General features: G+C 45.3%; 3 protein-coding genes and 1 non-coding gene across 4 annotated transcripts; 1 reads left to right on the plus strand and 3 right to left on the minus strand.

Annotated features, from left to right (window-relative positions):
* Positions 1-362: 362 nt before the first annotated feature.
* cinp (cyclin dependent kinase 2 interacting protein) lies at positions 363-4,593 on the minus strand. Its single transcript, XM_030719151.1, has 5 exons — positions 4,351-4,593; positions 2,502-2,664; positions 2,202-2,331; positions 1,178-1,307; positions 363-1,044 (listed from the first exon to the last, which is right to left on the minus strand). Exons 1-5 carry the CDS (start codon positions 4,355-4,357, stop codon positions 842-844), a joined length of 633 nt encoding a protein of 210 aa, XP_030575011.1. The 5' UTR covers positions 4,358-4,593; the 3' UTR covers positions 363-841.
* Positions 4,594-4,700: 107 nt separating this feature from the next.
* LOC115772622 (uncharacterized) lies at positions 4,701-8,605 on the plus strand. Its single transcript, XM_030718978.1, has 4 exons — positions 4,701-5,692; positions 5,850-6,041; positions 6,365-6,575; positions 6,658-8,605. The coding sequence occupies exons 1-4, from the start codon at positions 5,044-5,046 to the stop codon at positions 6,890-6,892; spliced, it is 1,287 nt and encodes a 428-aa protein (XP_030574838.1). The 5' UTR covers positions 4,701-5,043; the 3' UTR covers positions 6,893-8,605.
* A 3,964-nt stretch (positions 8,606-12,569) lies between these two features.
* dkc1 (dyskeratosis congenita 1, dyskerin) lies at positions 12,570-17,966 on the minus strand. Its single transcript, XM_030718806.1, has 15 exons — positions 17,716-17,966; positions 16,762-16,817; positions 16,593-16,679; positions 16,076-16,167; positions 15,811-15,995; positions 15,443-15,507; positions 15,098-15,224; positions 14,847-14,977; positions 14,494-14,637; positions 14,144-14,264; positions 13,842-13,960; positions 13,666-13,769; positions 13,225-13,267; positions 12,966-13,124; positions 12,570-12,827 (listed from the first exon to the last, which is right to left on the minus strand). Exons 1-15 carry the CDS (start codon positions 17,729-17,731, stop codon positions 12,765-12,767), a joined length of 1,512 nt encoding a protein of 503 aa, XP_030574666.1. The 5' UTR covers positions 17,732-17,966; the 3' UTR covers positions 12,570-12,764.
* LOC115773155 (small nucleolar RNA SNORD83) lies at positions 14,024-14,100 on the minus strand. The gene has a single exon (XR_004019085.1). It is a non-coding gene; the product is annotated as a small nucleolar RNA SNORD83 (small nucleolar RNA).
* Positions 17,967-18,453: the final 487 nt, after the last annotated feature.

The following is an 18,453-nucleotide window of genomic DNA, read 5'->3' on the forward strand; positions in this document are numbered from 1 at the left end:
TTTTGTTTTGTGCATGAGTTAAACAACTATGTGTTTGAACACATGAACAAATATCAGATCAGGATAGGTGGGTCAGACATGACTAACTGGTGTATGAACACACCTGCCCTTTAATAAACAATTCCTTTAAGATGCCCGTGGTTAATGATACAGCTGTTGTGACCACTCAACCTGATCACTGAATCCAGGGTGCAGATGATATGCAGTTCAGGAGCTTGTGTGGACACAGAGCTCAAAGGTCAAACATCTGCTTTTTGAATGAAACACACCTGAAGAGCAGGTGTGTTTACAGGTGGCTTGTAGAGTCTGAACAGGTCCTTTATTTCCTGTTTGAAAAAAAACCTCGCCATCAGTTTGTGATGTCACAGAAAACAACAAAAATGTTTCGGACTTTATTTACAGTCAGTTCACTTACAGACCCGTCATGAACTGTAGTGACATCATCACCACAGCAAATGAACACCTAAACAGGTGAGTTCAGTGTTTCTCAGAGCTCAGGTAGGCGTTTTACAGAAATTATGTCAGAATAAGCCACACAAGTAGTAACACATGAGCTCCCCTCTGCTGATCACACAGGTTACAAACTGATCACTTTACTGCCCTTAATCACAAACATTTAATCTTTAAGATTCAGGGGATTTCCCTGTGTCATTCAGAAGGGTGGGGTCAGGGTCACAGCTGGATCTGGTTTAATGGATGATCAACAGATTCACTGATCAATAATTTCGGTGATCAGTTTCCTTTGGCGTTCCTCTTTGCATCAATTTGTTCATGTCCTTCATATATGAGAAGTCTTCCTCTGAGGCAGGCGGAGCTCCATCTCTCTGTCTGGTCGATGACCTCACAGTGGCCGGTGCCCGGTCTCCAGCAGCAGGGCCTCGAGCCTCAGTCTGGTCTGTGTGGGAATAAAGGGCTGATGGAGCCAACAGGAGAGGAAGACCATGCAGAGGTCAGAGGTTGCCGTGTGTGCCACTTCCTGCAGGATAGTCTGCTTCAATAGGAGCTCCTGACGGAAGGCATCCAGCAGGACCTGAGAAGCTTCTCCTGAAACACAAACAAACGCATCAGGGTCGCAGCAGACACATAAACGAAACCTTTAAAATGATCCAATCATATCATAGAATGGAGCTTCATGACCGCAAATGTGAGTGCGCTGACATCACTCGGGTGTACTCACCGAACTCTTTGGTGCTCCAGCTGTGAAACAGAGGAACTTTTCTTCCTTTGGGTCCAAATTGTAATGCCTCCAGATCCTCGATGCCTCGCTGTGTTGTCATCAGACGTTCCATCTTCATCACCACGACAGCCTGACAGGAAACAGGAAATGTTTGAGAGGATTTAAAAACCATCAACCAATCAGAACAGAGCCCTGATTTGATTTCAGTGTCTCCAAGAGGCTGCGGGAGTCACACGACCCATTAAAATGCTGCCAGTCATTTGAGCGGGCTCAGAGCCTCTAGCAGAAACCTGATAACTACCTTCCTGATTCCCATTATTGATTACCTCTGACTGATTATCTCTGTCTTTGATTTCAGGTTTAATTGATTCTGCTCACTCAGAGAAACCCTGGATATGTCGTGCCTGCTGATGTCATCACCTTAAAACCAATAAACTGAGATTCATCTATTTTCCAGCCTTTCATTTTCTTCCACTTATCCTTTTTACGGTCGTGGGGGGGCTGGAGGGCACGCCTGGAAAGGTTGGCAGCCTGTCACACGACTAACACAGAGAGAGACCATTCACACTCACTCACTGTGGGCAGTTTAGAATCACCAGGTAACCTAATCCCACTGACTGCATGTCTTTGGACTGTGGGAGGAAACCAGAGAACCTGGAGAACTTCCACAGAAGAGACCAGACAGTGGACTTGAACCGAGGACCTTCCTGCTGTGACCACTGCGCCACCGTGCTGCCTAAACTGAGATTCGATTTAGCCCCAGTCTGTGTCACATGATCAGTCATTATAAGATCGATACTGATCCAACTTCTGTTCACTTATCAATAAAATTTGACACCTCTGTGTAAGCTTTTATTCTGAAACATCCCTCTGGCCTCAGATTATTGATGACTGATTAGTGACCCTTCCTCTGGACTGATTTGACTTCTGTGTGTGTGTGTGTGTGTGTGTGTGTGTGGGGGGGGGGGGTATTAATAAATAATTGATAAATAATATTGATAAATAACATTTTTTGAAGGGTCACCATTTTGTCGACGACTTCCTGCAGTACGAGACATTTGTCCTGCAGCTCCGTGGCTCCGCCCACCTGCTGCGGTGAGGAAGAGGATTGAGGGGATGAAGAGTCGTTGAGCAGCAGCTGATCGCTCTGAGTGCTGAAAACAGATTTCAGATCAATCAATAACATGATCAATCATGCCAGTATTAGATCTATTAGCAAAACACCTGGCACAGGTGCATTCTGGGAGTTTAGGGAGAAAAATCAACCCTGTGAACCTGATTGACAATCAATAACTGACATTCTTGTGATCATCAATAAACGGACCGTCTCATGTTGACGATGCTCGCCGCTGCCGTGAAGCCATCCTCGTTCAGCTTGTCCCACCGCAGCATCAGGTTGTGCCAGTCGGCAGCATTGTCTTTGATCTTTCTTGCACTTCCTGTGAGCGCAGACGGCTTCCTGTTTGCTGAGGTCACTGAGATGTCACCTGAAAACAGAGTCGCCTGATTTTGTTGGGGGGGATGATGACATAATGTCCAGATCACATGAAAAGAGGATCACTTCCTGTGATGTCACAGCTCAGAATATGACAAGAAGATTTTTAAACTTTTTTTGTCCAAAAAATAAAAATTGTAGCATGTGACCAATCAGAAACAGACAGGTGTACTGTCTGCCTATTTATCTAATAGATCCCAATTTGTTCATGTAAATGGGGAGTCTTCTTCACACACTAAGGCTAATTGTGGAGTTCCACAGGGTTCTGTACTAGGACCAATTTTATTCACATTATACATGCTTCGCTTTGGCAGTATTATTAGAAAGCACTGCATAAATTTCCATTGTTATGCAGATGATACCAAGCTTTATCTATCCACGAAGCCAGATGACACACATCAATTAGTTAAACTGCAGGAATGTGTTAAAGACATAAAAGCCTGGATGAGCTCTGGATATACTCAACCCTACAAACCTTAGAAACATGATGTTTAACCAGATACTCTCCCATATTGGCTTCTCTTCATTGGCTCCCTGTTAAATCCAGAATAGAATGTAAAATCCTTCTCCTCACATACAAGGTCTTGAATAATCAGGCCCCATCTAATCTTAAAAACCTCATAGTACCATATCAACCCAATCGAGCACTTTGCTCTCAGACTGCTGGCTTCCAAGGATATTCAAGAGTAGAATGGGAGGCAGAGCCTTCAGCTTTCAGGCCCCTCTTCTGTGGAACCAGCTCCCAGTCTGGATTTGGGAGACAGACACCCTCTCTATTTTTAAGATTAGGCTTAAAACTTTCCTTTTTGATAAAGCTTATAGTTAGGGCTGGATCAGGTGACCCTCCCTTAGTTATACTGCAATAGGCCTAGGGTATGATGCACTGTTTCTTTTTATTCACCTCTTTTTACTCTGTTTATACCCCACTCTGCATTTAATCACTAGTTATTATTAATTTCTGACTCTCTTGCACAGTTTGTGTTTTGTCCTGTCTCTCTCCCCTCAGCTCCAACCAGTCACGGCAGATGACCCCCCCTCCCTGAGCCTGGTTCTGCTGGAGGTTTCTTCCTGTTAAAAGGTTTTTTCCTTCCTACTGTGGCCAAGTGATTGCTCATAGGGGGTCGTCTGACTGTTGGATTTTCTCTGTAATTATTGTAGGGTCTTTACCTTACAATATAAAGCGCCTTTGAGGTAACTGTTGTGATTTGGAACTATACATACATAAAATTGAATTGACTGTAAAAGCACTCATTTAAAGTACATAAAATAGCACACTAAGCTTAACTTTTAAAAATGTAAAATTATGCAAATTAATTCACTCTGAGTTTTGACAGAGACTTTATGAATATCAGCCACTTGACTCAGGTGCCGCAGAAGGGAGTTAGAGAGAAACTCAGTTTGTTGAAGAAAACCTCCCAGCAGGTGTAGTTCACAGAATCTGTTACCAGGAAGAACAAACCCTTAGTTTCCCTCTTCCTGGAACAGGACCCAGGTTTCTCAGCTCTGACCCTGAACGCAGCATCTCACCTGAGCGCGCGTCCAAGAGTGAATTATTTTAATCAATAACGCAAAGATTTCAGCTGATCGACACCTCATTGATCATTTGATTATTGTTTGCTCCGCGTGGAGAGTCAGAGATGCGGATCAGTGATCGATCACCTGCTATTCATTCACACACCTTCCATCTGATCTTCAGCTGCGCTCAGCCCGTCCTCCTCTTCTTCTTCTTCTTCGGTGGTTCTTCTTCGTCGTCGTCTTTGACGGCAGATGGTTGGTTTCTGGCCCCCGCTCCTTTCAGAGAAAGTGACCTGTGCACGGAGAGCAGTTTGTTTACTACAAGCTGAGTTTTCTGCTCTTACACGTGACTAATAACAATGAAAAAGACACGTGACTAAGGACGCCGCGTTTTCAGCCCTGTGACATGCGCAATGACGTCCGTAACTTACTGGTAGTGACGTCAACACTCTGCCGAACATAAACAGATGCTGCCGGATGTTATATCGAGTAAGGGGGCGTAACCCTGAGGGCGGAAGTAGCACAGAGTGACTGTCCTTCGTAACTCTGCGGAGGACAGAGTTATTATTATTATGATTTTTATTTGTTTGCTTTGTGAGACAAATTTCAGAGACTGATGAGCCGTGAAGACTGATCTTCATCGCCTGTTTGATCTGTGAGACCTCCCGCTGCTCGCACTCTGAGCGGAGTAGAAAGCAGAAGGAGGAGGAGGTGGAGGTGAAGGAGGTCAGACAACTGATCAATGGTCAATATCAGCTGATCTGAAGACGCGGTCTTGCTGCTCTGATGACGTCAGTGACAACTTCCCACTGATCAGGTGATCGGACTTCAGTGATCAATAATCAGAAGTGAGGTAATGGCGCTGCAGCTCCCTTCAGAGCTGTGGCTTCAGGTGTTCAGCTTCCTGTCATGGAGAGACAAACTAAGCATGCGCTGCACCTGTTGGCACTTCCGACACCTGCTGGATAAGTCCCACCAGTTGTGGAGGGGCTTCAGTGTAGTGCTGCAGCACTTCTCGCGCTACAACCGTTCATTCTGGCGTAGTCTGGCTCAAAGGCATGTGGGCAATGTGCTGCTGCGCACAGGTAAGAGGAAAAACCTGAAGCAGCTGTACGACTGGCTGCCAGCGCTCTCCGCCCTGCGGTTGGATGACTGGAGTGAAGGGGCCATAGGCGAGCTCAAACTGTTCTGCCAGCTGCAGCGTCTATCAGTCACGTCCTGTTCCACACCGCTGAGGAACCTAGACTTCTTGTTTCCTCTGAGTCACCATCTGGTGCAGCTCAGCCTCTGTAACGTGCAGCTCACCTGTTCAGCCACTCACCTGTTGGCCGCTGTCAAACAGCTGACCCATCTCAAGTCCCTGCTGCTGCACCACGACGGCAGCCTCAGGGTCCCGTCACTCAGCAGCATCCTCGCTCACCTGACTGAGCTCACACACCTGTCCTGGACCATGATCACCTACAGGACACTGCCGCATGACTTCTTCAGCCCCACCCACCTTCCAGGTAGACGCACCTGGATTAGTCACTATCAGAGTTGTTTATAATTCGTTTATTGAGCAGCATAGTTGCTCCCTGTTCTGTAATGCTCTGTAATGGATAGGCACAACAGAGACAGGTGAGATCACACCTCTGGAATTCAGTTGTGTTTGTGCTCCAACAGGTGGCGCTGCTCTACGGCTGCTGGACCTACAGTTGTTGAATTATGACGCTGTAGTGACAGAGGAAGCTCTGAAGCCTTTGTCCCACCTCCACAACCTGTCAGTGTTCCACCTGTACTCTGTACCTGGACCCACTTGTCACTTGCAGACATGGCTGATGTCACTGCCACACCTGAGCAGCCTCAGCATCCACGGTGAGTTCCCGTTTCTCTCAGGTGCTTCTCATCTTGTCTACCCCAGGGATCCTCAAATCCAGGCCTCGAGGGCCGGTGTCCTGCAGCTTTTAGATGTGTCCCTGATCCAACACACCTGAATCAAATGGCTGAAATTCCTCCTCAATATGCAATCAAGTTCTCCAGAGTCCTGCTAATGACTTCTACATTTGACTCAGGTGTGTTGAAGCAAAGACACATCTAAAAGTTGCAGGACACCGGCCCTCGGGGCCTGGATTTGAGGATCCCTGGTCTACCCAAATATTTCTCTGATGTTACGTGACCTCCCTCTGTCTGTCCGATAGGAGGGCACCCTCTGGCGGCATATGTTAACTTCCTGCCCGCCTCCCTCCTCAGCCTGACACTCTGTGTGGACCTGAAGCCCGAAGACCTGCAGGTGGTTTCTGTTCGCACGCCTCAGCTGGAACACCTGCACTTGGAGCCCTGGAGCTCCTCTTCCAACATAATCAGACTCCTCCCACAGCTGTTCCCTCACCTGAAGACGCTGCGGATCAGGTGAGCCTCGGCGCGTTGCACGCATGCGTCTGTTTTCCGTGTCCTGATGTTTTCCTGGTAACCTGCTATCCCTGTATTTCAGACACCAACACGTGTCCGATGACGATTTCCTGCAACTGCAGCAACTCCGGCATCTCAACACTCTGGAGGTTCTGGATTCGTTCTACAGACCCGACTCGAGTGACCCGAACTGGATAGTCTTTGAGCCGAGTCCTCGTCTGCAACGGCTGATCTGTGAACTGCAGAGATTGACCAATCACAGAGTCCAAGTCATCACCAGCTCGCACAGAGACCTGCTCAGCTGCCACTGCATCTGACTAATCAGAGAGAGCAACCCTGTTTTTCTGCTTTTTTCAAAGGAAAATTTTTTGCTAACTTCATTTATCATCCATACTTCCCTTACTGTTATCAGAGGCCCATTAAATATTTTGTACTGTATGCTGGGTGGGTCTTTCCCACTGGTAGCAGCCTTACACATCACGTCATATGCAGAACGGGACTTTCCCCGCCCATAGCAGGGGGGACATCTATCATGCAGTGCAGGGCTCTTCAACTCCAGGCCTCGAGAGCCCCTGTCCTGCAGGTTTTAGATGTGTCTCTGATCCAGCACACCTGAGTCAAATATAGAAGTCATTAGCAGGACTCTGGAGAACTTGACTGCATACTGAGGAGGTAATTCAGCCATTTGATTCAGGTGTGTTGGATCAGGGACACATCTAAAACCTGCAGGACACCAGCTCTCGAGGCCTGGAGTTGAAGAGCACCGATGTGGTGTGTATGTACTGTGTACTGTGTACTGTGAGGGCCACTCTTCCATTGCTGGGGGACTCTTTTATTATCTCAATACTTTACTCTACTTTCCCCATGGCTAATTACTGGCCCTGTTCCTAGGGGCCTCTGAGTCATTGCTACTTTCATTTATCATCACATGTATGGGCATATATCTACTTATTGTTCACCTTTCGTTATTTGTATTGTCACTATTTTTACTTATACTGAGACTATTTTATATTCTGTCTGGCCTTCATACTGGTGCATGGAGTCATTATTCTCATGTTTTAGATACCATACGCCACTTTTATGGCTTGTGCAAAGTAAGAGAAAGCACCAGACATACACACTGGTGTATAGAGTGCTTTATGTTCTCGGGGTCACTGGGGTGAGGGTGAGACCTGTTTGTTCTTGGGTGTGCATTTGAAGCTTTTGGAGAGTTGCCTGAGTGAGCGCTGTTCCTCATTACACCTGTAACACTATGTTATACTTCAGCAGTGTTTAATGACAGGTACATTTCTAAAATGGACTTCTGTAGTCCCCCACCCTCACGCTCTCCTGTAGAGAGATAAGACTCGGCTAAGTGGAGTGGTACTAACAATGTTATCCTAGCAGATGTTTGAGTAGAAATGTTCATCATTTGTGATACCTGTCTGAACTGTCATAAACCAAAAGGTACCCCTGTGATGTGTGCACCTTGATCATGTGACTTTAGAGTGGGCGTGGTTTAACCAAAAGATAATTGTTGGGGTTCAAGTTTCATGGGCTGAGACTTTATGTAAATTAGGAGGGGTCAAAGGCAAGTGGGCAGTTATCATGTTTAAGTTTGTCTCACCTCACCTCTCTCTGTGCTCTTCTCTTTCCTGTCCTTTTTTTTTTCTTTTCTTTTCATGTTTCTGCATCTTTCTGTCTTTCCCTCTTCTCTCCTTTCTTTCTGTGTGTGTGTGCGTGTGTGTATATTTTAGTCTTAACTGTTGCTGTCTGTGTCTTGGTTTTTGTCTGTGTTCTGTGTAACTAATATGTCTAATAAACAGCCTGCAGTGGAACCTGCTCGTACCAGTGACTTTTTGGATATTTGGGGTTTAATTGGGTTTGACTCTTTGGCCAAAAGGAACAGGGAGACCCTAAGAAAACGTCACCGACAGGTGTTAGTAAAATAATGAAATGTTTATTAATCATTAATAAAAATGTCACTAACATTGCTAATAATAGTAATGGCTATATGATATGGTAGTACTGATTAAACTTTGATTACATGACCAGGTTTTATTCCTTATTATCACATTGATTTATGTATCATCTCAGGAAAACCCAAAATGCCATCATTTCTTAAAAGAAGTCTGAAAAACATCCAGATAACAAACCAATAATTAACCTGTTAAAAACGGAATGATTAGCCAATCAGTCTGAATGATAATCTTTTTTTTTTTTAAATTCAAAGCCCAGTGTTAAAAATTAATCTTGTAATCACTTCAAAGTTCATTTTTAAAACTAAAATAAAAATGTGTGAATTTCCTGCTCGTCAGAGATTTGAATAAATTGCAGGTTTTAGCTGTAAAGTCAACATTTATTCCATTTTCAGAATTTTAACAAAAAAAATCAATTCATTAAATATCTGAATAACCAGCTACTTGATCCATCATGAAAATAATCAAACATATTCCTGCAACAAGCAAACAGGCTGCAGACTCTACCTGCTCAGGAGACTGAGGTCCTTTGGGGTGCAGGGGGTAAGCCTGAAAACATTTTCTGACTTTGTTGTGGTACCAGCCCTTTTTTAGTGTGGTGTGCTGGGGGAGCGATATAACAGCTGCTGACAGGAAGAGGCTCAATAGGCCCATCAAGAAGGCCGGCTCTGTCCTGGGCTGCTCCCTGGGACCATGTTATCAAATGACTCTCACCCTTCACAGCTTCAATTCTCCACATGCATCTGCAGCGTCTTCCCTCAACATATCCATAAACCTCCCGAGGATTCCCTCTTCTCCTCCCGTCTGGCTGCTCCTTTGCAGCTGTTTTTTTTTTTAATCGAATCATTCAGGTAGAACCTGACAAAGTGCAGGAGACAAAGTGAAGATCAGAACAGATCAGACCTGTGAGTCAACCCACTGAGACTGAACTTTCAAATGCTGTTTGACATTCAATCTGCAAACCCATGAAACACAATCGGATTACAATCAAACCTTCTGCAGTGGATTTTAAAGTCACCTTAAATATCAAGTGCAGTTTTAGTCATTTCTGACTCAGATTTCATATCATCTCAAAGTTCCAGCTGTGACATTTTTTCCAACACAGCCAGCAATAAACCCATTACTGCATGCTGAAATTAAGCGATTACAAATTTTGTGTTAAAATTATGTTTGGCAAAACTTAAGTTTCTTTCTGGAGTAGATCCTGAGTTGCATCTCAGAATTAGCAGGTTTATCTAAACCCGTTTCCTGGAACAGGACCCTGTGATTCTGCTTCCTAATTGGTGGAAAAATTCAATTCAATTCAATTCAATTTTATTTATATAGCGCCAAATCACAACAAACTGTCGCCTCAAGGCGCTTTGTATTGTGGGTAAAGACCCTACAATAATACAGAGAAAACCCAACAGTCAAAACGACCCCCTATGAGCAGCACTTGGCGACAGTGGAAAGGAAAAACTCCCTTTAACAGGAAGAAACCTCCAGCAGAACCAGGCTCAGGGAGGGGGGGTCATCTGCCGCGACCGGTTGGGCTGAGGGGAGAGAAAGACATGCTGTGGAAGAGAGCCAGAGGTTAATAACAATTAATGATTAAATGCAGAGTGGAGTATAAACAAAGTAAATAAGGTGAATGAGAAGAAACAGTGCATTATGTGAACCCCCCAGCAGACTAGGCCTATAGCAGCATAACTAAGGGATGGTTCAGGGTCACCTGATCCAGCCCTAACTATAAGCTTCATCAAAAAGGAAAGTTTTAATCCTAATCTTAAAAATAGAGAGGGTGTCTGTCTCCCGAATCCAAGCTGGCAGCTGGTTCCACAGAAGAGGCGCCTGAAAGCTGAAGGCTCTGCCTCCCATTCTACTCTTAAGTATCCTAGGAACCACAAGTAAGCCAGCAGTCTGAGAGTGAAGTGCTCTATTGGGGTGATATGGTACTATGAGGTCTTTGAGATAAGATGGTGCCTGATTATTCAAGACCTTGTATGTGAGGAGAAGAATTTTAAATTCTATTCTAGATTTAACAGGGAGCCAATGAAGAGAAGGCAATATGGGAGAAATCTGCTCTCTCTTTCTAGTCCCTGTCAGTACTCTAGCTGCAGCATTTTGGATCAGCTGAAGGCTTTTCAGGGAGCTTTTAGGACAGCCTGATAATAATGAATTACAATAGTCCAGCCTAGAAGTAATAAATGCATGAATTAGCTTTTCAGCATCACTCTGAGAAAGGATGTTTGTAATTTTAGAAATATTGCGCAAATGCAAAAAAGCGGTCCTACATATTTGTTTAATATGTGCATTGAAGGACAAATCCTGGTCAAAAATTACTCCAAGATTTCTCACAGTGTTACTGGAGGCCAAAGTAATGCCATCCAGAGTAAGGATCTGGTTTGACACCATGTTTCTAAGATTTGTGGGGCTGAGAACAAGAATTTCAGTTTTATCTGAATTTAGAAGCAGGAAATTAGAGGTCATCCAGGCCTTAAAGTCTTTAAGACATTCCTGCAGTTTAACTAATTGATGTGTGTCATCTGGCTTCATTGATAGGTAAAGCTGAGTATCATCTGCATGACAATGAAAATTGATGCAATGCTTTCTAATAATACTGCCTAAGGGAAGCATGTATAATGTAAACAAAATTGGTTCTAGCACAGAACCCTGTGGAACTCCATAATTAACCTTAGTGTGTGAAGAAGACTCCCCATTTACATGAACAAATTGGAGTCTATGAGATAAATATGATTCAAACCACTGCAGTGCAGTACCTTTAATACCTATAGTAAGCTCTAATCTCTGTAATAAAATGTTATGGTCAACAGTATCAAAGCTGCACTGAGGTCCAACAGGACAAGAACAGAGATGAGTCCACTGTCAGAGGCTGTAAGAAGATCATTGGTAACCTTCACTAATGCTGTTTCTGTACTGTGATGAATTCTGAAACCTGACTGAAACTCTTCAAATAAACCGTTCCTCTGCAGATGATCAGTTAGCTGTTTTACAACTACTCTTTCAAGAATCTTTGAGAGAAAAGGAAGGTTGGAGATTGGCCTATAATTAGCTAAGACAGCTGGGTCAGTGATGGCTTTTTAAGTAGAGGTTTAATTACAGCCACCTTGAAGGCCTGTGGTACATAGCCAACTAATAAAGACTGATTGATCATTTTTAAGATTGAAGCATCAATAATTGGAAAGACTTCTTTGAACAGTCTAGTAGGAATGGGATCTAACAAACATGTTGCTGGTTTGGAGGAAGTAACTATTGAAGTTAACTCTGAAAGATCAACCGGAGCAAAAGAGTCTAAACAAATACCAGCAGTGCTGAAAGCAGCCGAACATGAAGAATAATCTTTGAGATGTTTATGAATAATTTTTTCTCTAATGTCTAAATTTTTATTTGTAAAGAAATCCATGAAGTCACTACTAGTTAAAGTGAAAGGCATACTCGGCTCTACAGAGCTCTGACTCTTTGTCAGCCTGGCTACAGTGCTGAAAAGAAACCTGAGGTTGTTCTTATTTTCTTCAATTAATGATGAATAGTAAGATGTCCTAGCTTTACGGAGGGCTTTTTTATAGAGCAACAAACTCTTTTTCCAGGCTAAATGAGCATCTTCTAATTTAGTGAGACGCCATTCCCTCTCCAGCTTTCGGGTTATCTGCTTTAAGCTGTGCGTTTGTGAATTATACCACGGAGTCAGGCACTTCTGATTTGAAGCTTTCCTTTTCAGAGGAGCCACAGTATCCAAAGTTATACGCAGTGAGGATGTAAAACTATTGACGAGATAATCGACCTCACTGGGAGCAGAGTTTAGGTAGCTGCTCTGTACTGTGTTGGCACTGAAGAGCATAATGGTTCAGCGGGTTGCTGCCAAATGGTGAGCATAAGCAGATATCACACTCGACTCTGAAGCTGACCTGCTGGTGATGTGTTGCCACTGTGACCACATTCATTTTTTTTGTTTCCATTTCCTATTTAAAGTTTAAAAAAAACAAATCTCAGACCCCCCCCCCCCCCCCCCCCCAAAAAAAAAAAAACCAACAACCCAAAACCCCCTCAGGAAAACAATTTTATTTTGAAAATAAAAACAGGTATTTACATAAAAAAAAAAAAAAAAAATTTATACAAAAAGTCCATCTGTTCTGCTTCCATGCAGAATTCCCAGAATACTGTCCATCACATCTGTCTGGATTCAAGCAGGTGCGATAAGGGTGGAGCCAACTGCCTGTTCACCTGTCCATCGTCACTCTGTGTCACCTTCCTTCTGTTTCTTCTTCTTTTTCTTTTTCTTGGGGCTCTCTGCGACCTGCAGGAGAAGCAGTTGAGACCATGTTAAATACCTGACACACACACGGCCACTAAAACGCTAAATGTGTTTCTGTCCAGTTCTTAAAAGTTTTTCAGTTTCCTTTCAGGCATCTGCCCTGTCCAAACTCAGACTGACCTCAGTTTCAGGCTCCGCCCCTGCATCCTCTGGCTCCACCTCCTCCAGTTTCAGCCTCTTTTCTTTCTTCTTTTTCTTCTTCTCTTTCTTTGCCTCTTCGGCAGACGGTGTGCTGGGCGGAGTTGTGTCACCATCGCTCTCTGTTGCCTCTCGCTTCCTCTGCAGATCAGAAATGAAAGGTCAGCATCAGGTCTCCAACTATACCTGACTCACCTGTCAGGCTGTTCTGAATGATTATTGAAGGGTAAGGGGACTTTACCTTTGCTGAAGCATCAGCTGACCCCTCTGTCGCCTTGGAGATGCTGTTTAAAAAAATAAAATAAAGTAAGACTTCTCACTGAACCCACAAAACAGCAATATCACCACAGTATGACATCACAGCTCAGGCGAGTAGTGACGTCACTGTTCTCAGGTGAGCTGCAGATCAGCAGGAAGCTGACTGAAGAAGCTCAGACCTGAACATTTCTGTTGCAGACTGACTCCCTCAGAGAGCACGCCAGCTCAGCGAGGGATAACTGTCTGCGTCACCTGACACTCACCTGCACACATCTACCTCACTCACCTGCTGCTTTTACCTTGCTCTACAGAAAGATGTTTGCTACTTCAGGTGTTCTCAGTGCAGACAGAAACATCTACCTGTCCTCCATTTTAAATCCCACCCCCTGCACATACCCATCCTTTGCTTCACACATGTACGTACCTATAGTCGACGTACTGGTCCTTCCAGTCAGCCGGCGTGCTGCCATTGGGCTTCCCGTGTTTATCGAGCAGTCCTTTTTGAATCATGATCTTTTTCTGACTTGCCTGATTAACAAAAACTCGTTAAACACTCAGTCAGATTTATTGATCACAGCTGTTCAATGGCATCAGGCATACCTTTGGTCCCAGGCCCCACTTCCGAGGATATGTGTCCCTCTCCATGATCACCCTCTTAATCTTTGCCACCACGCCGTGGTCGCACGTGGAGATCACAGCTGTGGTCATCAGCGCCACCGCTGGACACAAACACTTGTCAATAATCTAATCATTAATCAATAATCTCAATCAATCAGAGGCAAAGCCATCAGTTATGGGTGATAGATAGCGAGTCATCATAGCCCGAGAGCTGCTGCATCTACTTAACTCATCACGTGGCTTTACCTAAAAAGGACATGACGCCAACACGTCACCTGACTCACCTGTGCAGATGGCCTCGCCCTTCGTCGTTATGACAACAATATCCTGGTTCACCTCAATGCCATCTTCGTACCTGAGTACGCCTGGCAACATGATCTTGGCTCCATAACAGATAGCATTCACCTGCAGACAGACAAAATGCATTTCATCCCATCTCACCCGCGCAGGTCAAATTCAACAGCTTCACATGATTCGTGTGACATCATCTGCCCGTCTGTCTCCCTGGATTTTTACCATCATCGTCATCAGTTTAACTTTCACAGCCCCCCCCCCCCCAAATTTGTGCCGTTTTGTAACCGCTGCTTTTACCACTCAACACAGTGTCACAGGTTCAGTGAGGAGGAAAACTTACGGCGCTGTCCTTCATCACGAGGCGTTTGTAGGACACGAGCAGCTTCTCCAGTGGGAAAATTACTCGCCGCAGGTACGACTCATCTTTGTTGTGGTCAAACTGCCACTGAGCATCCAGGACGTCGTGCATCGTCACCATGTTGTCCTGGAAATAGACACTGTGAGTGATGTCATCATTACATCAGTCCAGTGATGTCATGTTGGCGATGCTTAGGGTCACAGTTTGGACACGTGATGTCCACCGTGTCTCTGCCGCCGTTTTTGTTTCAAAGTGGAATTAACAGACCCGCACTGAGCAGCAGACCTGGACTCAACACTTTGAACCTATGACATCACACAGGAAGTGAAACTCACCTTCTCCCCCAGGACTCCTGACCGAACCCTCCTCAGCTCCTGCATCTGACCTCCGACCCCAAGCATCAGCCCCAGGTGGACGCACAGTGTGCGAATGTACGTTCCCGCCTCACAGCTCACCCAGAAGATACCTGCAACACAGAAAGGTGACCTATGACATCACTGTGACCTCACAGGGCGATGTTCAATCTGAACAAAACCTAAAGACAAATAATAACAAACCCGACTGATTGTAATGACTAACTGCTCACCAAGCCTCCTTTCGGGGTCGTACTCAATCAGTTTGCTCTCGTAGATCGTTCGAACTCTCAGCTGACGTTTCACGGCAGCGATCAGCGGCGGCCGCTGGAACAGAGCGCCCGTCAGCGTCTCCAATGCCTGCATACAGAACCCGAGTGAGTGAGGGTCACATGACCGGTGCCCAACCAATAAAAACAGCCAGTGAGGCCTCACAGGTTCAGAATAGTTTATTAGGATGTTTTTAAACAAACGGGAGATTTGAACTGATTAATAAACTGATTATTTAACTGTAGCCAGCACTAATAAATTCGTCAGAACTGATCGATGAGAGAGCGCTCGGCTGCAGGAAGTCTTACCCGGGCCAGAGCATGCTCACTCTCGATGGCGTTGTGCAGCCGAACAATTCCCACGTACTCTTTACCTGCAACACACACAGAGAGCAGTGAGGCGGCAGCGGTTTACTGAGCCCACGCAGTGGTGGGGGTGGAGACAATGAGCTAGGGGCACATCAGAGGTGAACAGCTGGTAGCACTTCCTGTCAGCTGATCCAAAACCAGTCACACTGATTGATCACTGCTTGAAACAACTGCACAGGGGCAACCTAATTCATAACTTGTGAACCAATCAACTGTCAGATAAACATGTCTGACAAACAACACTCAGCGGATCACCTCCAAGGTGCTTGCTCAAACAGCTGACAGGAACAGGAAGAGGTAATCTGTACCAGCGCTCTGCTGGGACTTGACCAATCGCGTGGCTCGGTCGACACAGACGATCAGGCAGCCTGTGACCTTCGGGTCCAGCGTTCCACTATGACCCGTTTTCTCAACCCGCAGAATCCTGCGGATCCATGCAACGACCTCATGAGATGACGGGTTGGCCGGTTTGTCGAGGTTAATGAAGCCCGACCTGACAGGAAACAGGAAGTGGAATTGTGAGTGTGCACATGGGGGCGCTGGTGTGTCAGCATTGTGTGAACATGGTGGTACCTGACATAGTCGTGGATGTTCCTCTTCAGCGGGTTGCTGCCATTCGGTAACGGCGTGTAGTGAGCCGTCCGGATGTTCAGCTTATCAAAGTTCTGCGAGGGAAAAATCGGGGACTTTGTTAGTGTCAGAGTTTGACTTCCTGTTTAAAGAGCACAAACAGCGAGCAGCCCGTAGCCAGACACTTAATTTGGTGATAAACATCCTGTTGGCATTAATTTGTGATTGGTTATCAAATTAAGCATCGACTTGCAGTGTCATGTGATCAGAACAGAAAATCGTCTTGGCAGCGGACGAGTCGTGCCGATCTCTTGGCGAGGTTCTGGCTATCGTCCGGCAGAACGCCAAGACGCCACCAGAACCCCGGCCTAGAGGCCTCGCCCCAGAACGGGAGCAGAAGCGCCGACTGCAACTCGAAGGCGCCGCTCAGCGAATGGATAAACTGGTTCATCACATCACATGTCCATGACTTGATAGGACATAAAGTCAGATGGTAGTGACAAGTAGACAGGTGACCCACCTTTAGTAGGAGGGGCCATTGTGACGTGTCCAGTGAGGCGACTTTGGACTCTGGCCGGATAAAGAAGTCTCCGCTCTGCTGGATTTCCTGTTTAAAAAAAAAAAAAATCCCTTTAAAATGTTTATTTTTTAGAGCTACAAGCACTGAACAAATTGACCTTCTGACTCACCCCAACATCATCTTCACTGACTTTCTTCACCTTCTTCTTCTTTTTCAGTGACACTGCTGAAAACACAAACACAAACTTTAACAAAACCTCTTGATGCCAGAGACACTGAGCACGCTTATTCTGCACGTAGTCTTTTGTTTCTGACCTTTAACCTGCTTTAAGCAGATTAAACACAAAGATCTGAAAACAGTCAAATTATGTCAAAATGGTAAAATTAAATCAGTTCTCAGGTTCAACCTGCTGATTCTTTTCTCCCTCATGCACAGCTGCAGAACCACGTGGCCTCCTTGTAACACGTGGTTGTTAGCATGAAGCGGCTAACACGCCGAACTAACAGGCCTTTAACTGCTCGAACTGATCATTAATCGTCGATCATCGATCAGTACATTAAGCACGGGCTCAGATCGATGCAGCGAACTGGACCCGATCATGATAATCAATCTGATCGATAACAGCTGACACTGACCACAGCTGAAACCGTGAACGTGCCTGATTTAAACCCACGCGGCGCCGAAACTTCACAGCAGATCCACCAAAACCTGCAGCTCGATTAGCACCTTTACAACGTGAACCTCATGAACAGGTTAAACTCTAACACATTTCTAAATAAGGTTGATCGCGCGCGCGCGCGCACACACATGCACGCAGCCACGTGAAACTGCACCCGAACAGTCACCCGATCGCCCGAACCTCAAACCCAATAAACAAGCTCAGAAATGATTAAAATAAAAAGCTGCTTTCTGGAAACCACCTTAAATTTGCTGGTTTTTTTGGGGTTTTTTTTTGTTGGTTTTTTTAAACGCAGTTTGGCGCAGACGGAGAAACTACGCACAGCGGGAGAATCTGCGCAGGCGCCGGTGTTCCGTCTCTGACTTGGTTCGTTCACTTTCATGAATTCACGTCTGATTAAAACCTAAAAGCTTAAAGTTTGGAAGAAACGAGCCCCTCACTCACCTTCTGCATCCGCCATCTTCAGCCGACTGAGCGCGCAGCGTGCGCAGCGTCCTCCTCTTCCTCCTCCACCTTCTTCTTTGGTTTTACAAAGATTCGGAGGTTATCGCCACCTTCTGGTGCGGAGAGCAGCGTGTCTCAGAAACGGAAACAGTTCCTTCAGCTCCTTCTTTCTTACAGATGTTAAACAGAAGTTCAGATTCCACCAGCACTCCGAGGCCCTGAACGTCAGAAGAGCTCAGTCAGAGTGACCCTGACCTTCAGGGGTCCTGATGGTAAAGTGCACATGTGACCCACAAAAGATGTGGTCACATTATTTTTTTTATGTCATTACATACTATAAGGGTCAATAGTTTCAGGATAATTATTCCAGCTCTCGCTGAGATATGTATATAATAAAAAGCCTTAAGGGACTTTGATTTAGCCTTTATGGACTTTTCTGTGGGGCAATACCAAAAAACCGTCAGTAGGTGGCAGTTGGACATCAGGCGGCTGTCTGATACGCTGTTTTGCTCTCGCGCTATTCTGCTACGAGAGAGCGATGCAGCAACAGCCAAACCTTGTCTTGTCTGCTCATTTATTCCGTTATATCAGGTTTGTACAATGTTTAAGCATGTAAAACACAGAGGAATGATCGTGAAAACAGATGAATGTAGTTGTAAGAGTCTGTGAGCAAGTTCAGCTGCCTTTTGATCACTTTTATGTCTTTGGATGGTAAACGTTAGACCCACCAAGCTTACC

The sequence above is a fragment of the Archocentrus centrarchus genome, chromosome 22 (genome assembly GCF_007364275.1).
Source record: "Archocentrus centrarchus isolate MPI-CPG fArcCen1 chromosome 22, fArcCen1, whole genome shotgun sequence".
NCBI lineage: Eukaryota > Metazoa > Chordata > Actinopteri > Cichliformes > Cichlidae > Archocentrus > Archocentrus centrarchus.

Bases quoted from the DNA above. Each gene is read 5' to 3' on its own strand.
- LOC115772622 (XM_030718978.1), top strand. From the start codon at position 5,044: ATGGCGCTGCAGCTCCCTTCAGAGCTGTGGCTTCAGGTGTTCAGCTTC. The intron at 6,042-6,364 runs GTGAGTTCCCGT...TCTGTCCGATAG, and splicing joins GAGCAGCCTCAGCATCCACG to GAGGGCACCCTCTGGCGGCA. The intron at 6,576-6,657 runs GTGAGCCTCGGC...CCTGTATTTCAG, and splicing joins CTGAAGACGCTGCGGATCAG to ACACCAACACGTGTCCGATG.
- dkc1 (XM_030718806.1), bottom strand. The intron at 14,978-15,097 runs GTGAGCAGTTAG...TCTGTGTTGCAG, and splicing joins CGACCCCGAAAGGAGGCTTG to GTATCTTCTGGGTGAGCTGT. The intron at 12,828-12,965 runs GTCAGTCTGAGT...CTTCTCCTGCAG, and splicing joins GGGCGGAGCCTGAAACTGAG to GTCGCAGAGAGCCCCAAGAA.
- cinp (XM_030719151.1), bottom strand. The intron at 2,332-2,501 runs GTCCGTTTATTG...ATCTGTTTTCAG, and splicing joins AGCATCGTCAACATGAGACG to CACTCAGAGCGATCAGCTGC. The intron at 1,045-1,177 runs GTGAGTACACCC...TTTGTGTTTCAG, and splicing joins CTGGAGCACCAAAGAGTTCG to GAGAAGCTTCTCAGGTCCTG.